Source organism: Trachemys scripta, chromosome 5 (genome assembly GCF_013100865.1).
Source record: "Trachemys scripta elegans isolate TJP31775 chromosome 5, CAS_Tse_1.0, whole genome shotgun sequence".
Taxonomy (NCBI): Eukaryota; Metazoa; Chordata; order Testudines; family Emydidae; genus Trachemys; species Trachemys scripta.
The window spans coordinates 135,186,196-135,204,391 of NC_048302.1; the positions used below are offsets into that span (position 1 = coordinate 135,186,196).

At 45.8% G+C, this 18,196-nt stretch overlaps 1 protein-coding gene across 1 annotated transcript in view; it reads left to right on the forward strand.

Annotated features, from left to right (window-relative positions):
* The first annotated feature begins 372 nt into the window (after positions 1-372).
* LOC117878388 (sideroflexin-5-like) overlaps positions 373-18,196 on the forward strand; it is a 50,813-nt gene continuing 32,989 nt past the window's right edge. Inside the window, exons 1-2 of the mRNA XM_034772552.1 lie at positions 373-526; positions 17,563-17,631. Coding sequence (XP_034628443.1) covers positions 470-526; positions 17,563-17,631 — 126 coding nt within the window. The 5' untranslated portion in view covers positions 373-469. The remainder of the gene's footprint in view (positions 527-17,562; positions 17,632-18,196) is intronic.

An 18,196-nucleotide genomic window follows, 5' to 3' on the forward strand; every position in this document is an offset into this window, starting at 1 on the left:
GGGCAGATTTCAAACACAGGACCCAAGGCAACGGCCTGAGGGTCATAGGACCAGTCAGGTTTGGTTTGGCCTGGTCTTTATCTTCATCTATGGGCAGGTCAAATGTGTGTGGTGCTGCATCCTGCTTTGATCGCTTGAAACGGGGGTGGGAGGGATAGGTCTGTGAATAGAGGTGCCCCTGCCTCACTTTCCCAAACTACATCCCCCATGATGCATTAGTTCTAAATTACATTTCCCATCATGCCTCACCAAGCTGCGACTACATTTCCCATGAGGCCTTGCTCCCCGCCCGCTAAAACTACATTTCCCATCATGCCTCTTGTCTGGGGGGGAAAAAAACTCCATTCCCCAGCATGCCCCGCGGGGCTGCGGTTGGCCGCGTCCAATAGCAGCGGCGGCGAGGCGAGGGGCCGGACCCGGCGGCGGAGGAGGCCGTTTAAAGTGGCGGCGCTTGCGGGGCGTGAGGGGAATGGCGGAGCCGGCGGAGTATCCCCCTTTCCAGCTGGGGAAGCCCCGCTTCGAGCAGGTACGGCCGCCATTTTGCGCGCGTGAGGGGCGGGGGCGGGGCCGTGTCGGGGTGTCCCGAGCCGAGGCGGGTGGGGGGAAGGGTGGTCAGGGGCGCCCCGTGCCGGGACGGGGAGCTGCCGGCGGGAACGGCCGCCTCCCTCTGCCGGCTTCACCCCGTCCCGCGCGCTGATTGGTGGGTGACCTCCACTCCTATTGGCTCTCCGCGCTGTCACTGCCTCTGCGCCCCGCCCCCTCGTGGCTGGGCCGCGGGGTTTGTGGCTGCGGCGCGTGCGGGGGTTCGAGCCCCCGCCTGGGCTGGGGGACACGCGGACGGGGCGGTTGCTGGAAGAGGTGCGTGGGACGCAGAATCGCCACCTGCCTCTCCGCGGCGCTGGGGCAGGGGACTAGCTGCCTGCAGAGATAACAGGCGCCCCGTGCCCTGGAGTGCGTGGGGCAGCACGTTCACACCCCCTTGGCACGGGGTGTGAGTGCCAACACGGGCTTGTCAGGGGCCAGAGGAGAATCAGGCTCTCCCCTGGGCCACGCTCTGCATACCTGTGCGTTTCTCCTCCTGTGAAATCCCCCGGGTGTGTGAGGTTTGCCCTGCTGCCCTGGGGCTGCTCCTAATTTCATTATCCACAAAGGAGCTTTTGAGCCCCATATAGGGGAGAACAACTTTGAGATGTATCCCACGTCTCTTTTGCATCAGAGACAAGAATCCGGTTATTTTGAAAGGCGGAAACACATTTCACAGTCTAGCGTACTTTTTTTTTTTTTTTTTTAAATATGGAGGAAGTTCAGAAAAGTAAATATGGGATGTAATAAAAATCCGCTTATGCACAAATCTCTATATAAGGCCGTTAATTACACAATAGTGAGGCTTTTCCTTTAAGGTGCGGATTATTATAGAACGCAATTACGTTTTATTTCTCCCACGTGAGTTTAAAACGCACTCCTTTGCTAGAATGTTTGCCAGTGTTTCCGTGTGATCGGTCCGTTGATTTCTTTATTTTTATATTGCATGGGTTGAAGTTCAACACAGCTGTGCAATGGGCTGTGTATGCAGAGGGAGGTTAGTTGGGAAATCGCCAGCCAGTGCGCTAGCACTGACACAGCTGCAGTGGTGGGAGCAGTAGTGTCGATAGATAGGGCACAGGCATCTTCATCATCATGTCAGCTATCTCTGCCCAGAGCAGGTCTAGAAAACGTGATAAAATTGATGACAACTTGTCTGCACTAGCTGTTCCACCTGCAGCTGCATCAGCATAAAAGAGAGGAAACTTCCTTAGGGAGCCTAGTGAAGGCAAGTCCTGATAGGATGAACATTCTGCAGAGTTTTCTGGATTCTCTCCAGGAAGGGTAGGGAAGAATTTTGCTCTCACCTAAAATAACTACTTGTAACTGCTCTGAAGTAGCTTCTCTTGTCCATTGACTCAAATGGCCATTTAACAGTCTAATTACTTACTTGCATGATCCCTGTTATGGTTTGTCAAATAAAGGATTTATGTCTAAAAATGCTTTCTTTCCGCATGTGTGCAATATTGTAACTGCTCCAGAGACTACACGAGTTAGGTAAATACTGGTGGTTAGGAAACTTGTAGATGTGCACAGTAGACTTTGGTTTGGTCAACATGTCCTTCCTTTTGAAATTTTCATATCTAAGCAGAGAGAGTGAGTTAGGTCTAATGCTGACAGAGATCGTGGTCTGAAATGAAATGTAGAGTCATGAAAACCGAGTGCAAGTTTTGGAGCTGTTAGGCCCCCAATTCCGTTCTAACTTCTGGCTGCTCCTGCATTAAGAGATTGTGGGGATTTTGTTGCTTGGACCATTCTTGGCCATGGCTTGGCCCACAAAGACCTTGCCCAAATCTTGTCCAGTGAAATATAACCACATACTCTAGTTCTTTGGGATGCTGGCAGTTTATGTAATCTGCTCCGATGATTGTTGGTTTCTTTCACTAAGTGAACGTGAGAGCACTGGACCGAGATGACAGAACTGGTTTTCAATTCATGTGCTTCTAGCTAACAATCAAAAAGTTAATCACAAGAGTTTGCTTGTTAATGTGATTCCTCCATCCCTCCTCCCTTCCCACACCAGATTATTGGGAATTTGTCATAAAGGCCATAAGGCTTCCAAGGAGACGTTTTCACTATCCTGCTGAGATCTGGACAGGATCATAGTGTGACAGCAAAGTTGCCAGCCAGTTGACTTGCTAATTGTAGATGGCAGCTTCCCTGGAACTAAGGCAGCCTATCTGCTTTTGGGGACTCAGAGACATAATGTAAAGTTTAGTTGCTTGGTGCCAAAATTTGGGAAGCAAACCTACCTTACTACTTACCTGTCTATCTACTGAAGGAAGAGTGGGCTTGTGGTTAAGGCACTGGACAGGGAGTCAGGAGACTTGGGGAGGTACAGTGAGAAATAATGTGCAGCGAGGGGCTATTTCATTGTGCTAATAACCTGCCTGTCTCAATAAATCAAGGGATGTTCAAATTGACCAGACAGAGCTTTTTAGCTGGACAGAAGGAGGAGACACTATACAGTCAACACAGATGATATTAGCCAGGCTTGGCAGGGCTTCAGGCACAGATCCAGGAGCACTTTGTTCATTATGGAGTGATCATCATTTGTAACAATGTTTAAAGAAAGGACATAAATCTGGAATGGGTAGGGCAGGACGTTAACAATCACATACACATTTTAACATGTCTGTCCAGGTTGTGGGTATCATCCACGTCCCAGTGGACAAGCTATTATATCCGCAAAAGTTCTGTGACAACTAGACAGAGACCAAGCTTTGAATAGGAATGTAGACTTCTCTCATTGCTAAGTGACTAGACCTTTTCCCCAGTATTTTCTATTCATGTTGCTAACCGGTGGAGTTCCATGAATTGGAACAACAGTAAGAGCACGACCAGATGCTATTGCTTTAACCACCATGTCGAATAATCCTGCTTAGAGTGGATCTAGATAGATGACATGAAGGTTAAAAATCCTGGCAGCATGTCTACATTAGTGCTTCCATTGCATCAGCAAGGGGAAATTCTAGGGGGAAAGGAAAGGTCTAGTATAGACAAGGCCTGTGTTGGAGTTCCCTCCAGTTCAGCATCAGCTGGTGGGGCTGCTGCTCATGTTATCCCCTGTTGTGAAGTTAGAGGACTAAAACTGAAGTTGACCTAGCTACATTGTTCAGGGGTGTAGTTAAGCTGACCTAAGCCCCAGTGTAGACAACACTAGGTTGACGGAAGAATTCTTCCATCAACCTAGCAACCGCCTCTTGGGGGGTGGATTTACTACAGCAACGGAAAAACCCCTTCTGTCGCTGTAGCAAGTGTCTACACTATAGTGGCAAAGCTGCAATGCTGCCACTGTGTGCTTGTAGTGTAGACATACTCTCCGTTTCCAGGGCAATCATTCTGGCACTTTTCACCAGGACTAAATTAACATGATAACGTGGGGGGGGGGAAAGTAATGTATCTTAAAAAGCAAACAATCTTTTTATATCAACTGTTCAATGAAATCCCCTCTCCTTCCCCCTGCTTTCCCCTCAGCCCCCTGGTACTTGACCAAAGGAGTGTGCGTTCTCAAATTCTTTGTTTATTGTCATCCACTGCTGTGTTACATTTGGATTGGTCTAGAAGATCCTTGGTGTAGGGATCTGATTGATAAGGCACTTTTACACACCAGGGAGACTTATGGTGCTATCTAAATTCTAATAATAATACTTTCGGATCACATTGTTTTGTTTCTTCACGGAAATGATGGCTAGAAACAATCCTGTGGCCCTTTAAGAGGAGATCTGAGTCAAACAAGGGCTGTGAAAAATTCAGTCGCGCTATATTAAGAATCTTTGTCCTTGAGGAGAAAAGCAAGGAAAAGCTGCCTGCTAGGAACAAAACCTTGGAGAGAAAAACTTGCATTTTGTGGGGATTGGTTTATGCGAAGTAAGATGGTTTCACTCTCCCCGTTGTTTCCCAGAGCCTGGAGAAAGTGATTTAACACAACATTTAGGACTTCTTATTGAAAATATCCGTGCCCACTGGTACAATTATAAATGATGAAATCTGTCCCATTTCCCCTGAATCACTTACTGTACACTTCAGCTGCTTTCCTCAGGATCATGAATGTTTCTCAGCCGAGTCTCTCACTGGGATGGTTTCCGGGGTACCCAGGACTTGAATCACCTTGTTACCCCTCTGCATTCAAAATGAAGGAGACTTGCTTGTTCTTAACTGGGTATCAGCTCCCCCACACCTCCAACCTGTTAGCCGAGAGCAGAGTGCTTGGGTGGCTATGCCAGCCCTTACCTTGCTTTGCAGGGTAAAAATAGTGCACCTGAGTCCCCTTGAAGTGTTCCCCTGTAGCATCCAGCCCCTTCGTCTCCAAACGCTCACGGAAATACCAGCTCCGCTCACGCCAAGGGAACAGTGCACATATCGGTTTGTATGATTCAACACAGGATCAGCTCCTTGCTTAATACCACAGCATGGAGATGTATTTATAGTGAAAACAATAAGAAGTTCATTGTCGAAGATTCAAGAGATAGTGAGTAAGTGTAATGGAAACAAAAGGTTACATATAAAACAGAATCATACTATGCTTTCTAGAGACTAAACTTAACTATTAAGTTAACTTCCTGTCTAATGAAGTGTCTGACCCAAAGCCTTTGCCAGCATTTTCAGCCCAGGCTGGATGAGATCCCGTTTTCATGAATGTAAATGCACTGCCCATTTACTTCCTAGATGCAAGAGGAAGGGGTGTCTTCTTTGTTCCCCAAATAGAGTCCAGCAAACCTTTGAAGTGTATCTCCTGAGAAGTGTATCTCTTTCCACGCTGTGGAGGTCATCTAGTCCAACCCCCTGCTCAAAGCAGGACCAATCCCCAACTAAAACATCCCAGCCAGGGCTTTGTCAAGCCTGACCTTAAAAACCTCTAAGGAAGGAGATTCCACCACCTCCCTTGTGTTAGTTTACAGTGCTTAATTTATATTGTGACAGAGAGGCTGGTGAATAAACAACTTTTATCTGACAGGATGTCTGTTTGTCCACCTCTGCTGGAATACAGAATCTAAGAACATGCATAACTCCTTACATAGTATCTGTACATACCTTTCACCACAATATTAATGACCAGTGTGAGCCTGGCTTTCGTCTGAAATCCCACGTGACGTTCTTTGGTGAACCGGAATGTACATACCAGGATCAGGATATTCTTGTAACCCCTTGCGGGATGGCATTGAAAGCGTCTGGGGTCACACACACATTTTTGCTTTCTTAGTTGCCTTCAAACCAAGGTTATTTGGCCTCTTTGGCAAAAGAAGCCCCTTTTTAAGATAAATGAAGCAATACAGAAGTTACAGAATCTTGAGAGGAAGAGTCTCTCTGCATGATCTAGAATCATCTCCTAAGTTGTTAGGGAAACCCACAATGAATTGAAGCCACATCTGGGCTTCCCCGGTGCTAGAGATTTCCCCTTTCTCTTTGCAGGATTGAAGCACAGTAAGTGATAGACCTGAAACATTAGGGGCAGACAAGCTTATCCTGATTTTACATGGTTTCTCAGTTGCTGTTCTTTGCAAAGTGAATTAATTAGCCCCTATCAAAACAGATGTGGCGACGGGCTTGGCAAGATTTTAGATAAGGCGTAGATCTTTCGCCAAGCAGAAGTAACTGGGGGCTGTCAAACACATTATGTGAAAGGTCAGTTCCTATTCAGGCTGCCTAAATTAACACTTTCTATTTTGAAAGTGTTCAGCGAATGAGGGCCTTCTGCCTCCTCTAGGGCTCCTTAAGAGCCATTGAGGGAAGAGGTCTTCTTCAAGGACCACCTTAACTTGTTTTAAAAGCCTCTGCTATGAAATGTGTTTGGCTGTCAAACTGCTTTGCTTTGTGTGCACCTGAGGCCCCATCTTCACTGGCCAAAGGACCCTGCTTAAAACCATGTTTAAACACAGTTCAAACCCGAGTGGAGCAAAATCGGTATCTGAGTAGCTGCTGCGTGTGTGTGTGTGTGTGTACAGGGCCAAAGGATGTTAATCCCATGTTTAAAACTACCAACTTGGGCTGGATTTATACCAGGGAGCAAGAGATGAAAGGCTATCTGGCCTTGTCTTACACCATTTTAGTTAAATTAGTTCAGCTTCCCACATGGACACTCTTATTTTGGGTTGATGGCGTAATTTGTTTTATCTCAAACTTCTTCCTAATCTATTTAAACTAAACGGAAATAAGTCTTGCTGAAACCAGAATAAACATGTCCACTCAGCCTTCTGCACTGTTTTAATTAAATCACTTTAAAATGATACCTTACGTTAAACTGGTACAACTCTGCAGGAAGGCAAGCCCTGTCTTCCATTACCAATCCTCCGAGATGTCCAGTTCCCCACAAGTCCGTTTACAGTGTATATAGTTTAAGAAATGTCAGTCTTCACTTTCATTTAAATTTAAGGTGACAGTCAAATGTTACAGTTGCCTGTTAACCTCCTCTCCTCTTCCTGAATTTCCTGAGCCTGTAATAAGTGTTTTCATTCTTGTACTTATCTTGAAGTCAGCTGGATCTCGCATGGCCTACAGCACAGTGATTTAATTGAAATGGAGCTATAATGTACTCTCTTGCTCCCTAGGAACTGCTGTGCTATATAGAGGACTTAATATTCCTAGCCACTTTTCAGAACTAAACCCTGCTTTCAGGCTGGTGAGAACTGGTACCAAAATAGCCTCGATTAATCACAGCAAATTTGTGTTGTTCAGTTTTCTTCCAGTGAACTGTTTACTACAACAGCTGTTAAAAGACTCAGATGGGAAACAGAGGCGGTATGCCCACTTTTATGGTACCTGATGCCAGCTGAAGGTCAAGTAAATTTCTGAGTGTCTTGCTTTTTAAACTCTACTCCTTATGTAGAAATATGGGAGAAATATCTAGGCAGTCATTTCCGAAGGAATCTGCCAGCCAGAACTTTAGGCCCTTGGAAATAATCCTATTAATAAAAGAAACCTCTTGTATTTTTGGTTAAAGATATTTTCTAGCCGACTGTGGAGTGTTTGGGAGAGCAGTCAGAATGGAGAAGGACACCAAACCCCTATCATTCTGTTGCAGCAGACTCCATTAGATAACATTTCTAATTCTGCGCTATCCCTCCCTCCCTGCAGAATATGCAGATGGACTCTGCAAGATTGGCAGAGGAGGTTCACGCCTGTGCTTCCACAGGCAGTTCATCCCTAGCAGAGCTGGCAGGAACAGAGTGAAACAGACAAGGATTGTCCTCATCAGTTTCACTCTGCTCCTTTGAGGTGCCACTGGGGGTGTCTCCTATCTGCAGGTGGTGCAATATACTCCAGACCTCTTGAGCTTCAGGAGTTGCTCTGTAGGAACTGGGAAAAACATAAAATACAAGGGGAAGTTGCCTCTATTGTCTAGTCAGCACATCGGAGTTCAAACTTGAGCCTGCACTTTCATCTGAGTTTTGAGATGTTGGGATTGCAGCAGAAAGAGGCTAGAAGTACCATGCATCCTCATTTCTGGTTGACTGTAGGCACAACATCTTATCACCCAAATGCAACCCCTGGAGGATCGGAGAAGTAGGGGAGGGAATCTTGAATTAAAAGGCGGGAAGAGAGAGTAAAAAATAGGGAGACGTGGAGGAAGCAATAAATGTACACAATCTAGCGGTGAAGAGGCGAAAAAGTAGAGTCAAGCGGAGGACACAGTGGAGCTGTGAATAGTGTATGGTTAATGGGGAGATTCCGTAAATGAGTTTTCATAACTAGAGTTAATTGGATGGGTATCTGAAAGAAACACAAAAATCAAACCACCTCTTATAAGTTTTGGAATCTGTCAAAATAGTGGGGAAGAGAGTGTGTTTGCAGAGCGCCGGTGGAGAGGCAGTAATGAGTGAGGCCCGAATAATACTGTTGCACAAGCAATGTCTCCTCCTTAGAACATGTAGGGTCTGAGGCCATGTCTACACTACAGAGCCTATGCCGACAGAGCCCTCTAGTGTAGAAGCAATGTAAACCCCCAAGAGTCATTCTGCTGGAAAACATCTCCTCCCCAAAGGACACTAGCTATGCCAGCAAAAGCACTCTTCTGTTGACATAATTGCGTCTACACTGGGGGTTTTGAAGGCACAGCTATGTTTGCTGGGGGAGGTGATTTTTTTCTCTACCACACTCATGACCTACGTAGCTAGGCTGTCATAATTTTGTAGCATAGATCAGGCCTGAGGCTTCTCTCTCCTTTAATGTGGCAGCAGGAGCCCCTTATTTTGGGCCATGTTGTGTGCTAGCATTTTCACACTGTATAACTTTAAAAGTGTTGTTAGGATTTGCTCTTGGCTTTTCCTGCTGTTCCTTGGTTGCCACGAGGGCAGTGGCTTATTTCCATAAGGGGCCTTTCACTTTCCCAAGGACTCTGCGTCGAAGCTACAAGAGTAACTGTTTAGCTCATTAGCAACACTGATTAATCAATAACCCCCATTATTATTATAATTATTATTATTTTATTTTATTATTTATATATTATTTCATCGAAGTTCCCAGAGGCCTAGTCTTCTCACTGGTAAAAGTGGTGTTACAGCTTGAATGACCAATCCCAAATTACTAGTAGGTTTTTAGTTAATGTGGCAGGAAGAATAAGGGAAATCTTGTTGAAAAATATGTCTGATGTGCTTTTGTCTCAAGTAAATGTGTTAAAATGATTTGCTTTATTAATGTCAATGTTTGAAGAGTCTGATAGGAAGATTAAGAGGAACAGTATTAAATCGTTTACATACTTCAGGCTCAAACTGAAAAACTGATCACAATAAAACCAGCAATATATTTTAAAAGTACTGTTGTTGGAACTAATTTGACCATTGAACCTATTTATAGATACAAAACTAAACAGATACAACTACCAATTGTGGCCTATGTCTATGGGTCCGATCAAATTAATACCACACTTGCCATCTGAATGCAGCCAAAAGTCTCTTTGACTTAAGTGGGAGCTTTGGCTGCTCAAAAGCTGCAGCATTGAGGCCTTAATAAATGACTGAAAAAAGGCATTGTTTTCTTTATGAGATGCAGTGTCTTGTTTAATTGTGAATAAAAGTGATGGCAAAGTGTTGCATCATTCAGTGAACGCTGTATGGCAAGTAAGCAGTGTTAAATGTCAATGTATAATTAAAAGTAAAGGTGTTTAGGAACTCTTTGGTTGGAATCTTCATAACTCTGTTAGAAATTGTGGCTCGGAACCTTTTCTATTTCCAAAAATGCCCGAGACTCTCTTTGACTACCACAGATCAACAAAACTGGTTTTTAATCTTCAAAATGCCCTACAACTTCTCGGCTACTTATCCCTTAGCTTTTCATGCAGTGCTCCAGGGGCCATGGAAGGGAGCTCAGGGCAATAGGGAGAAGGAAGTAGCGGGGCCTGTGGGCATGATGGGAAGATTAGGGGAGTGGGTGGAGGCATCAGGGGGCAGGGGGGGATTTATGGAGGATGAGGGAGGCAGCAGGGCCGGGGCACAACATACAACTGTACATTATTTTTATTATTGACTCTGCAAAACCCCTCTACATAAATCAATTACAATGATTTGGACATGTATATGTGCATATTTATTTGTTTTTCCTAAAGTCAGTTAAGTATTGAAGGAAAATATGTCAGAGTGGCCACCAGCAAGAATTGGTGGCCGCATTGTGAGGCCACCAAAATTTTTGTTGTGAGAACCCCTGGTTTAAAGTGTGGGGGCACTTTAAGTGCTGTCATAGCAAAGTTGCTGCTCCCAGATTGATAGACCTCTACTTTTTTTCAGACCACTGTCAGCACTGTGTAGCAACACCATCCATACGGTTTTCCAATATAACTGAATTAAGCCTCAGAACGGTCTGTGTAGTAGAAAAGGACTATCTTTATATTAAACATGGGGAAACTGAGGCATGGCGAAATAAAGTGATTTTTCCCAAAGCCTTTGGCCATAGAACTTGGGCCTAGGAGTTTGAATTCCTGTCCTCTAACCTGACCAACACCATGCTTCTTCTCATGTTGCTTCTCTGTCCAAAGCCAAGTTTTATTTTTATGAAAAAATATAATTTTTTGAAGCATTTTGGTGGTTTGTGAGAGAGCCAAGCTCGCGTGTGTGAGAGAGGGAGAGAATCAGGAGAGAGGAGGAAGTGTTTTTCACCAATTACAATTTTTTTTTTTCAGATGCCTGATTAACAAAGCTGCTCTTTAAAAACTTGGCCTGGACGTGGGAGTGAATGAGGTTTAGTGCTGTTGTCTTGTTTGAAGAAATGTGGTTTAGAGACAGCAGAGTGAAATGTTTGCTAATAACATAGCTTGTACTTGCAGTACATGACTATCCCTAGCTTTAACAAGGCATTGACGTGGGATGTGATTGAAATTAACGTCTGTGTGCAAACCAGGCAGTAGCCATAGATCCCATGTTACTTTATTAGGAAAGATTAATTGCCACAAAACTGTGGCTGATCCTATTTGTTGGAAACCCACCTCCTCAAATAATAGGAAATTCATGAGAATTAGGGCTTGTCTACACGATGGGTTACGTCGGTATTACCGATGTCGCTCAGGGGTGTGAATAACCCACCCTCCGGAGTGACGTAAGTTACACCGATTTAAGCGCCGGTGTGTTGAGCTCCTGCCGACATAGCTACTGCCTCTCGTGGAGGTGGTTTTATTATGCCGCCGGGAGAGCTTCTCCATCGGCATAGAGTGTCTTCACCAGAGGCATTAGAGCTGTGCCACTGTAGCGTTTCCGGTGTAGGCTAACCTTAATCACCGTTTCGGGCCTTAGCCCAGGACAGCAGAGCCGTTGCCCTCTCATTGCCTTTGGTCAGAGGAGACATGGACTGGATTATCCCCCTCAGATCGTTCAGAAGAGGGAATGAAAGGCACAGCAAAAACCACTCAAATGACCAGCCATCTGTCAGAGGGAGAGCATCTGATTTCGGGAAGCGTGCGCACATTTTGGGGTTGGGGCTCTACGTAGCCTCATCCCCTGGCAAGCCCCGAGGCAATGCCTCCAGGAATCAATGATGTTTGTGTCAGCATTAATTCTAACTGGTTCCCAGTCCAGACCTTTCGAGTCTCTTCAGGATTGTGGGTGTGTGTGGCACAGGAGCAGGTCGGAAGGCAGGGGCAGCCTGACTCTGGAGAGGCAGGAAGAGCAGCAGACTTTCCCTATAGATCTTGGGAATTTCATGAAGTTGGAGAGCCCTCCTCCCCCCCTTCAAGGGCTGCAGAAATTTTTGCTTAACGTTGGCTCCCCAGCCCCCCTCCTCTCTAAATAATGTAGGAAGGCACAATTCTTTAACACTTAGTACAATAGAAGGGATTGCCTGCAGCTCTGCTCTGATGCATTTTCATTCCTTATTTTAAATATAGATTAGGAATCATTCAGGTTGGGATACTCTGACAGGAATTAGCTACAAACAGATGGGCCTAAAGCCTCCAGAATCTGAGGATCTGACCATTAGGATGTTTGCTGCTTATATGAACAAAATGGAGATGATGACCCCAGGCCAATGGGTCCATTTTGGAGCAAGGGAAACAAATCTACCAGAGACTATTCTGTCCTCTTTCTGTAGACACAGGATTTTTGTCTCTTGTAGTTTATTATACAATAAAACCATATGTTTCACAACAATGCTCAGTATAGGATGATACAAATGTTAACCAACAATCACGGAAGGGCTTGATTCTCCCCTGTCTTGCAGGTTGTATCCTCGTTACAACTTCACAACGTGGGTGTAAAACACTACCAGTCTGCTCTGATAGCATTTCACTTCACACTTACTTTGCACAGGTGTAAATAACAACACAAACTGCAAGGCGAAGGAGAGGTCAGGTCCAGATACCTCCCCAGTTCGTGTTTGAATCCTGAGGCTCTTCTGAATGTCTCCATTGCTTGTTAAAGTTTTGTTTGACAAAACCAAAAGGAGGGGGCAGTGGGGAAAAACTAGGAGACCACAGAGTGAGAGCCTTCAGGGCAAGATCATGTGTGTGAGATAGAGAGAGCCACATGATAGATGTTAGTCGTGTTAGTTAATCCACTACTTCAAAGCACTCATACTATGGTGATGAGGGTGTCTAAGAACCTATATAGACGTTAAAATAAAGTTAACGTTGTAAAGTCTAAGCACTCTACAATTAGGAAATGCTAGAATTAATGTTGCCTCTGCAACCTTAATATGCCCCTCTCGTGCGTATGTCTTACAATACTCTTTAATTACATGATCATAATCTATTTTTCCACAGCACTCTGGCCTCATTCAGTGCACAGGATGGGTGGTGCTTCCTTAACGAGCAGCTATTCAATATTGTGTTTTATCCTAAATGGTCAGTGTGTGGCCCCAGGCCTTATCTGCTGCACACTATTCAAACCCTGCTCTGAAAATAGAAATATTAACTTCATCATGGGCTCTTATATGGTGCTCATCATGGTAGCCTCCAAGTGCTTCATAAACAATGAATTTATCTTCAAGCCACCCTTCTGAGGTGAGGTGGCATTATTATTTGTTTTACAGATGGGGAACTGAGGCACAGAGAGATTAAGGTCAAACGTGCCCATTAATTTTGGGTGCCCAATTTGTGATATCTATGACCTGATTTTTTTTTCCCCTAGAGAGTTTAGCATTTTGTAGCAATTTGTGTTAAGAGCACAGCTCTCCTTGACTTAGGTAGGGCATTAAGAGCACAGAAGAGACAGCTTCCCTGCTTTCAGTTTTTGTGCTTAGCACTACAGCAGCCCATCGCCGATGGGGTGTGCAATTACATGAGAAAGTCTTAGTCAGCCCTTGTGGCCCCGGGCTGGAGCCGGCCCAGGGCAGATGGACTGTTTGGAGAATTTATCTGTCAATTTGTAACAACTTTCTACTGAGTATGGGTGAACTGCGATTTTGAGAGGCTTATAGCTTGGCTACATGTGGCAGACTTTCATGGGGTTGTCAAAAAGCACATCCCTGCCATATTTCAAGACCCTGCTCCAAAGCCTGGCGGTGCTAGAGCTTCTCATCGAAACCGCTGTAAGAATTTTTTAACATGGAATAAACAACCTGTTTTTCCCCTAACCTCATTCTGAAAAAACTGCTGAATTGTTCATCCGTCTGAGGCATACCCCTGCCATGGAAAACGTCCGTCCAAATGGTTAAAGGTTGGCAAAGTTATGAACAACTGAACACGGGGTTTTACAATAAAGTGTCAGGTAATCTGAGCTATAGGCAACAGCACTGACAGCCCTGCCTCGAATAGAATAGAATAGAAAGTGGAGACCAAGCTCAGGAGCCAACTTCAACCTTATCCTTCTTTTTCCTCTTTCTTTGGATTCCTTGACTAAGAGCAGGGGGTGGGGTGGACGGCTGGGAGTTGTCAATCTGTCTGTCTGCCTGGGGTGAACTTTGGTGAGTAGTTGACTATCTCCTTTAAAGCAAAGGATGTTTCACAGCATACAAACAGAGAAGTGAGATAAAACATAAAATACTCTTGCTAGAAAGTTGCAACATGACACTACTTTATTTCTTAGAATAACACACAAGAACCCAAAACAGAGAGAGAGAGAATGCACTCTGCTCCCCGAACAGAGAGGTACAACTCACCCCCCTTATACTTAGGGTTGTCAACCCCCCCAGATTGGCAGGGAGTCTCCCAGAATTGGCCTCAATCTCCTGGTGACTGTTAAAGGCAATCCCGGAGATTTTAATAGGCCAAAGTTCGGTTGGTGGCGCAGCGGGGCTAAGGCAGGCTCCCTACCTGCCCTGGGTCTGCGCGGCTCCTGGAAGTGACCAGCACGTCCCTCTGGCTCCTAGGCACAGGGACAGGGCAAGGGTGTTTGGGTTTGTGCGATTAGTCAGTTGGCAATCCTGTTTACACTAGGCTGTCTGTCTGCAAACTGCTGAGGACACAAATTGCACACTTCCCTACAGAACTCCCTACCCTGCAAGCAGGACCAGACAACCCCTTAGGGCAGGGGTCTCAAACTCAATTTACATTAGGGCCAGTGCCAGTCCTCAAATCCTCCCAGCGGGCCAATGTCACTCATGCTGCCCAGAACCTGCCCCCCAAAAACTCTGCCCCCCAAAAAACTCCACCCCCCCACCTGCCTAAGGCTCTGGGATGGAGTTTTGGTGTGGGAGGAGGTCTGGGGTAGGGGATTGGGGTGTAGGCTGTGGGAGGGAGTTTGGGTGCAGAAGGGGTGAGAAGTTGGGCTCTGGGAGGGAGTTTGGGTGTGGGAGGGGGTCTGGGGTGCAGGCTCTGGGAGGGAGTTTGGGGGCTGGGGTGTGGGGTTGGGGTGCAGGCTCAGGGAGGGAGTTTGGGGGCAGGAGGGAGTGTGGGGACCGGGGGCAGGCTCTGGGAGGAGGTTTGGGGATGGCAGGGGGCGTGGGGGAAGGGGGTGCAGGCTCTGGGAGGGAGTTTGTGGGTGGGAGGGGGTATGTGGGGACGGGGTGGGGGTGCAGTCTCTGGGAGGGAGGACGGGGTGCGGCGCTTACCTGGGGCTCCAAGATGGGGCGGGCCGGGGGGTCTCCGCTTGCTTCTGCCCCCAGGCACCGTCCCCGCATGTCCCATTGGCTGCAGGGACGCTCGGGGCGGGGGCAGCGCGTGGAGGTACAGCACCGCCCCGCCCTGCCCTGCCCTGTCCTGTCCTGTCCTGCCCCTGGGCCACAGGGAGGGGCCGGCAGCCACTGGAGCGAGCAGGCAGACGCCGCTCAGCTCCGCTGCGCTGCCGGGGCCCCTGAGGGTGGAGCACCCAGGGCCAGCAGGTGGGAGAGACCCGGCCCCAAAACTGCTGGAGCCCCATGGGCCACATTGGGGAGGCTCATGGGCTGCAGATGGCCCGCCGATCAGGAGTTTGAGACCCCTGCCTTAGGGTTTAAAGTGACAGCTCATAATTTTAATGCAGTTTTCAATATACCATAATCATGACAACTACCAGCATCAGGAGCTGCCGAATCATTCAACAAGTGCTGTGTCCTTTGGATACAAGTGCTTCTCAGTGTACTCCTGGGGGAATACTGTGCCCCACATATTTCTTTGTGTCCCTACAGAAAAATAGCTTTCTGATGGGGAAGCAAAGGGAAGCCACAAGAGCGGTCATACGACCCTCCCCAGCAGTTTGTTTCGGGTGCCCAGGGCAGCCAGCAGAGAGGTAAATCACTGTGGGGCAGGAGGTGAGACTGGGGAAGACGCAGCTGGTGACTCCTACCATGTGATGGGCTCAGCTGCTAGTCCCAGCTGGTCTGAGGAGGACAGGACTTCTTCTTCCCCTACATGGCATCCTGGGGTGGGTCAGACCCACCCCCAGATTTCTCCCCCAACTGCAGGAAGCTCTGCAAACAACCCCCCAACTTCCTGCACCCATCGCTCCTTCAGCTTCAGAGGGAGGGATCCCTGTGAGGGAGCTGCTCCTGCATCCGCCCAACCCGCAGGCATCCAGACCCCCTCATATCGAGACCCTTCACTGAGCCTCAAGAATTTTGCAAAAATTTTAATTTTTGGGTGTAGAATGCCCTCATGAGTATCAGTGACACCTGCTGCAGAGTGCAAGTGACTAGTAATGAGTGTTCAAAGTCCAATTCACTCTGTAATCTGTGCCCCGGGAAAATAGGTTTATTTTTCTGCAGAGGCGAGTAGAATTAGTGGAGTTCCTCTGCATTGGAGTGAGTCAGAAGAGATGCAGAGGGAATTCCAATATATGTAATCACCAAAGCTGTGCCAATTCTTCACCATCTTCATTTGTTTGAATGTTGTATCCACATTCTTGAGTTTTTTCTGTTTGTCATTTAGATTATAAATGCTTTGTGTTTGTGTAGCACAAGGGCCTCCAATCCTGATTGGGGCCTTTGAGTACTACCGTAATATAAATATTTACTGCTAATAATTCATGGTCCAGGAGTGTGCGATAATGAAAAATGTAAGTTAATGATGCCTGCAGTCATCTAAAATAGCACGGTACCAAAATGGCAATTGGTTAGGAAAAGCTTTTACATCCTGACCTTCATTAATCAAGTTTAGAGACCTGAAAAAACATTTCAGTCCTTGCATGTACTGATCAGGCTCTTCGAATTAGCAAAATCACTATAGACTGCTTCATACAGCATAAGATCTCCCAGGCAAGGGCCGTGTGTGTGTTCTGTAAAGCACCCAGTACTACTAGGTTAAAACTTATTTTAGAAAAAACAACAAGAAGCCCTTAACTGTGTTTCTGATTCACCTGAGATTACTAAAAATTAGAGAATTTAATTTAATTTACACCTGGCAGCTTGGATGATGAAAATGGGCACAACCATTTCACTTCCAGGTTCTCATGTGCTAGCACAGGGGTCAGCAACCTTTCAGAAGTGGTGTGCCGAGTCTTCATTTATTCACTCTAATTTAAGGTTTCGCGTACCAGTAATACATTTTAACGTTTTTAGAAGGTCTCTTTCTATAAGTCTATAATATTTAACTAAACTATTGTTTTATGTAAAGTAAATAAGGTTTTTAAAATGTTTAAGAAGCTTCATTTAAAATTAAATTAAAATGCAGAGCCCCCCGGACTGGTGGCCAGTACCCGGGCAGTGTGAGTGACACTGAAAATCAGCTTGCGTGCCGCATTTGGCACACGTGCCATAGGTTACCTACCCCTGTGCTAGCATGACTCTTCAGTGTGCTAGGCCCCGATCTTGCAAAGGACTCTGCAGGTGCAGCAGTGGCAGTGCCCCCACATCTGGTCCTTTGCAGGATTGGGAGCTCTGGTTGCAAACTTTAGGGGGATGTTTAAAAATATCTTTTCCTCCTTAAATTGTGAAAAATATTTCTGTTATTCAGTTGTGGAAATAAACTGCATTTTGATGACAGTGTCCTTTAATCTGGCATCCATGTACTTGTTCAGCGTCTCAAAGCTTAGATTGGATGATCTCCTTGTCCACTATAGAGAGCTTATAAAGAAGAGACATCTTGTCAGCTTTTTAGTAAATAGCGTTCCTAGTTACTAACTAGTTCTCCAGAGGAAATAACAATAAAATGCCTTTCTGCTTTACAAAGGAACGTCTTGTCTAACTCTCTTTCTTTCTGTCCTCCAGACTTCATTTTATGGCCGATTCAGGCACTTCTTAGACATCGTTGACCCCCGCACTCTCTTTGTTACAGAGGTAATGTATTTACATTGTTTAATCTCTGAGATACTGCTTATTTGATAGATTTGATTTAAAAGAGAGAAGGAGAGAGAAATGCAAGTGCAAGAGAGTCCACTGATATACATTAGCATTGTTTTGAGGGTCCAATTCTGTCAAGTGCAAAGCATGCTCAGTTCCTTTTGACTTCAATGAGAGTTGAAGATGCTTTCTACCATTCAGAGTGAGGCTGTAATTGCACAAAAACCATGAAATTCAGAGCCAATTTCCTTTGTCCTTTCAGTTAAAGTAGAAGTGCTCACAATAAACATCTCCAAGACCTCCCAGAGATTCTTTAGCAAAAAAAGAAGACCAGACTTGATATTCCTTGTATTTCTAAGTGGAACAACTCCCTGAAACTAACAAAAAAAACTTTTCAAGCCTTTACACATCAGAGGAGCAGTGAAGGGCACAAGTCCAAATTAAAAAAATAATAAAATAAAATCTGTTAGAGGTCATTTTTAAGGTTGCTGTGGAAACCTAAAAGTGTGTCTGTACTCTGAGAAGTGACCTTTGAACAAATGGCACTATGAAGTTCCTTGTT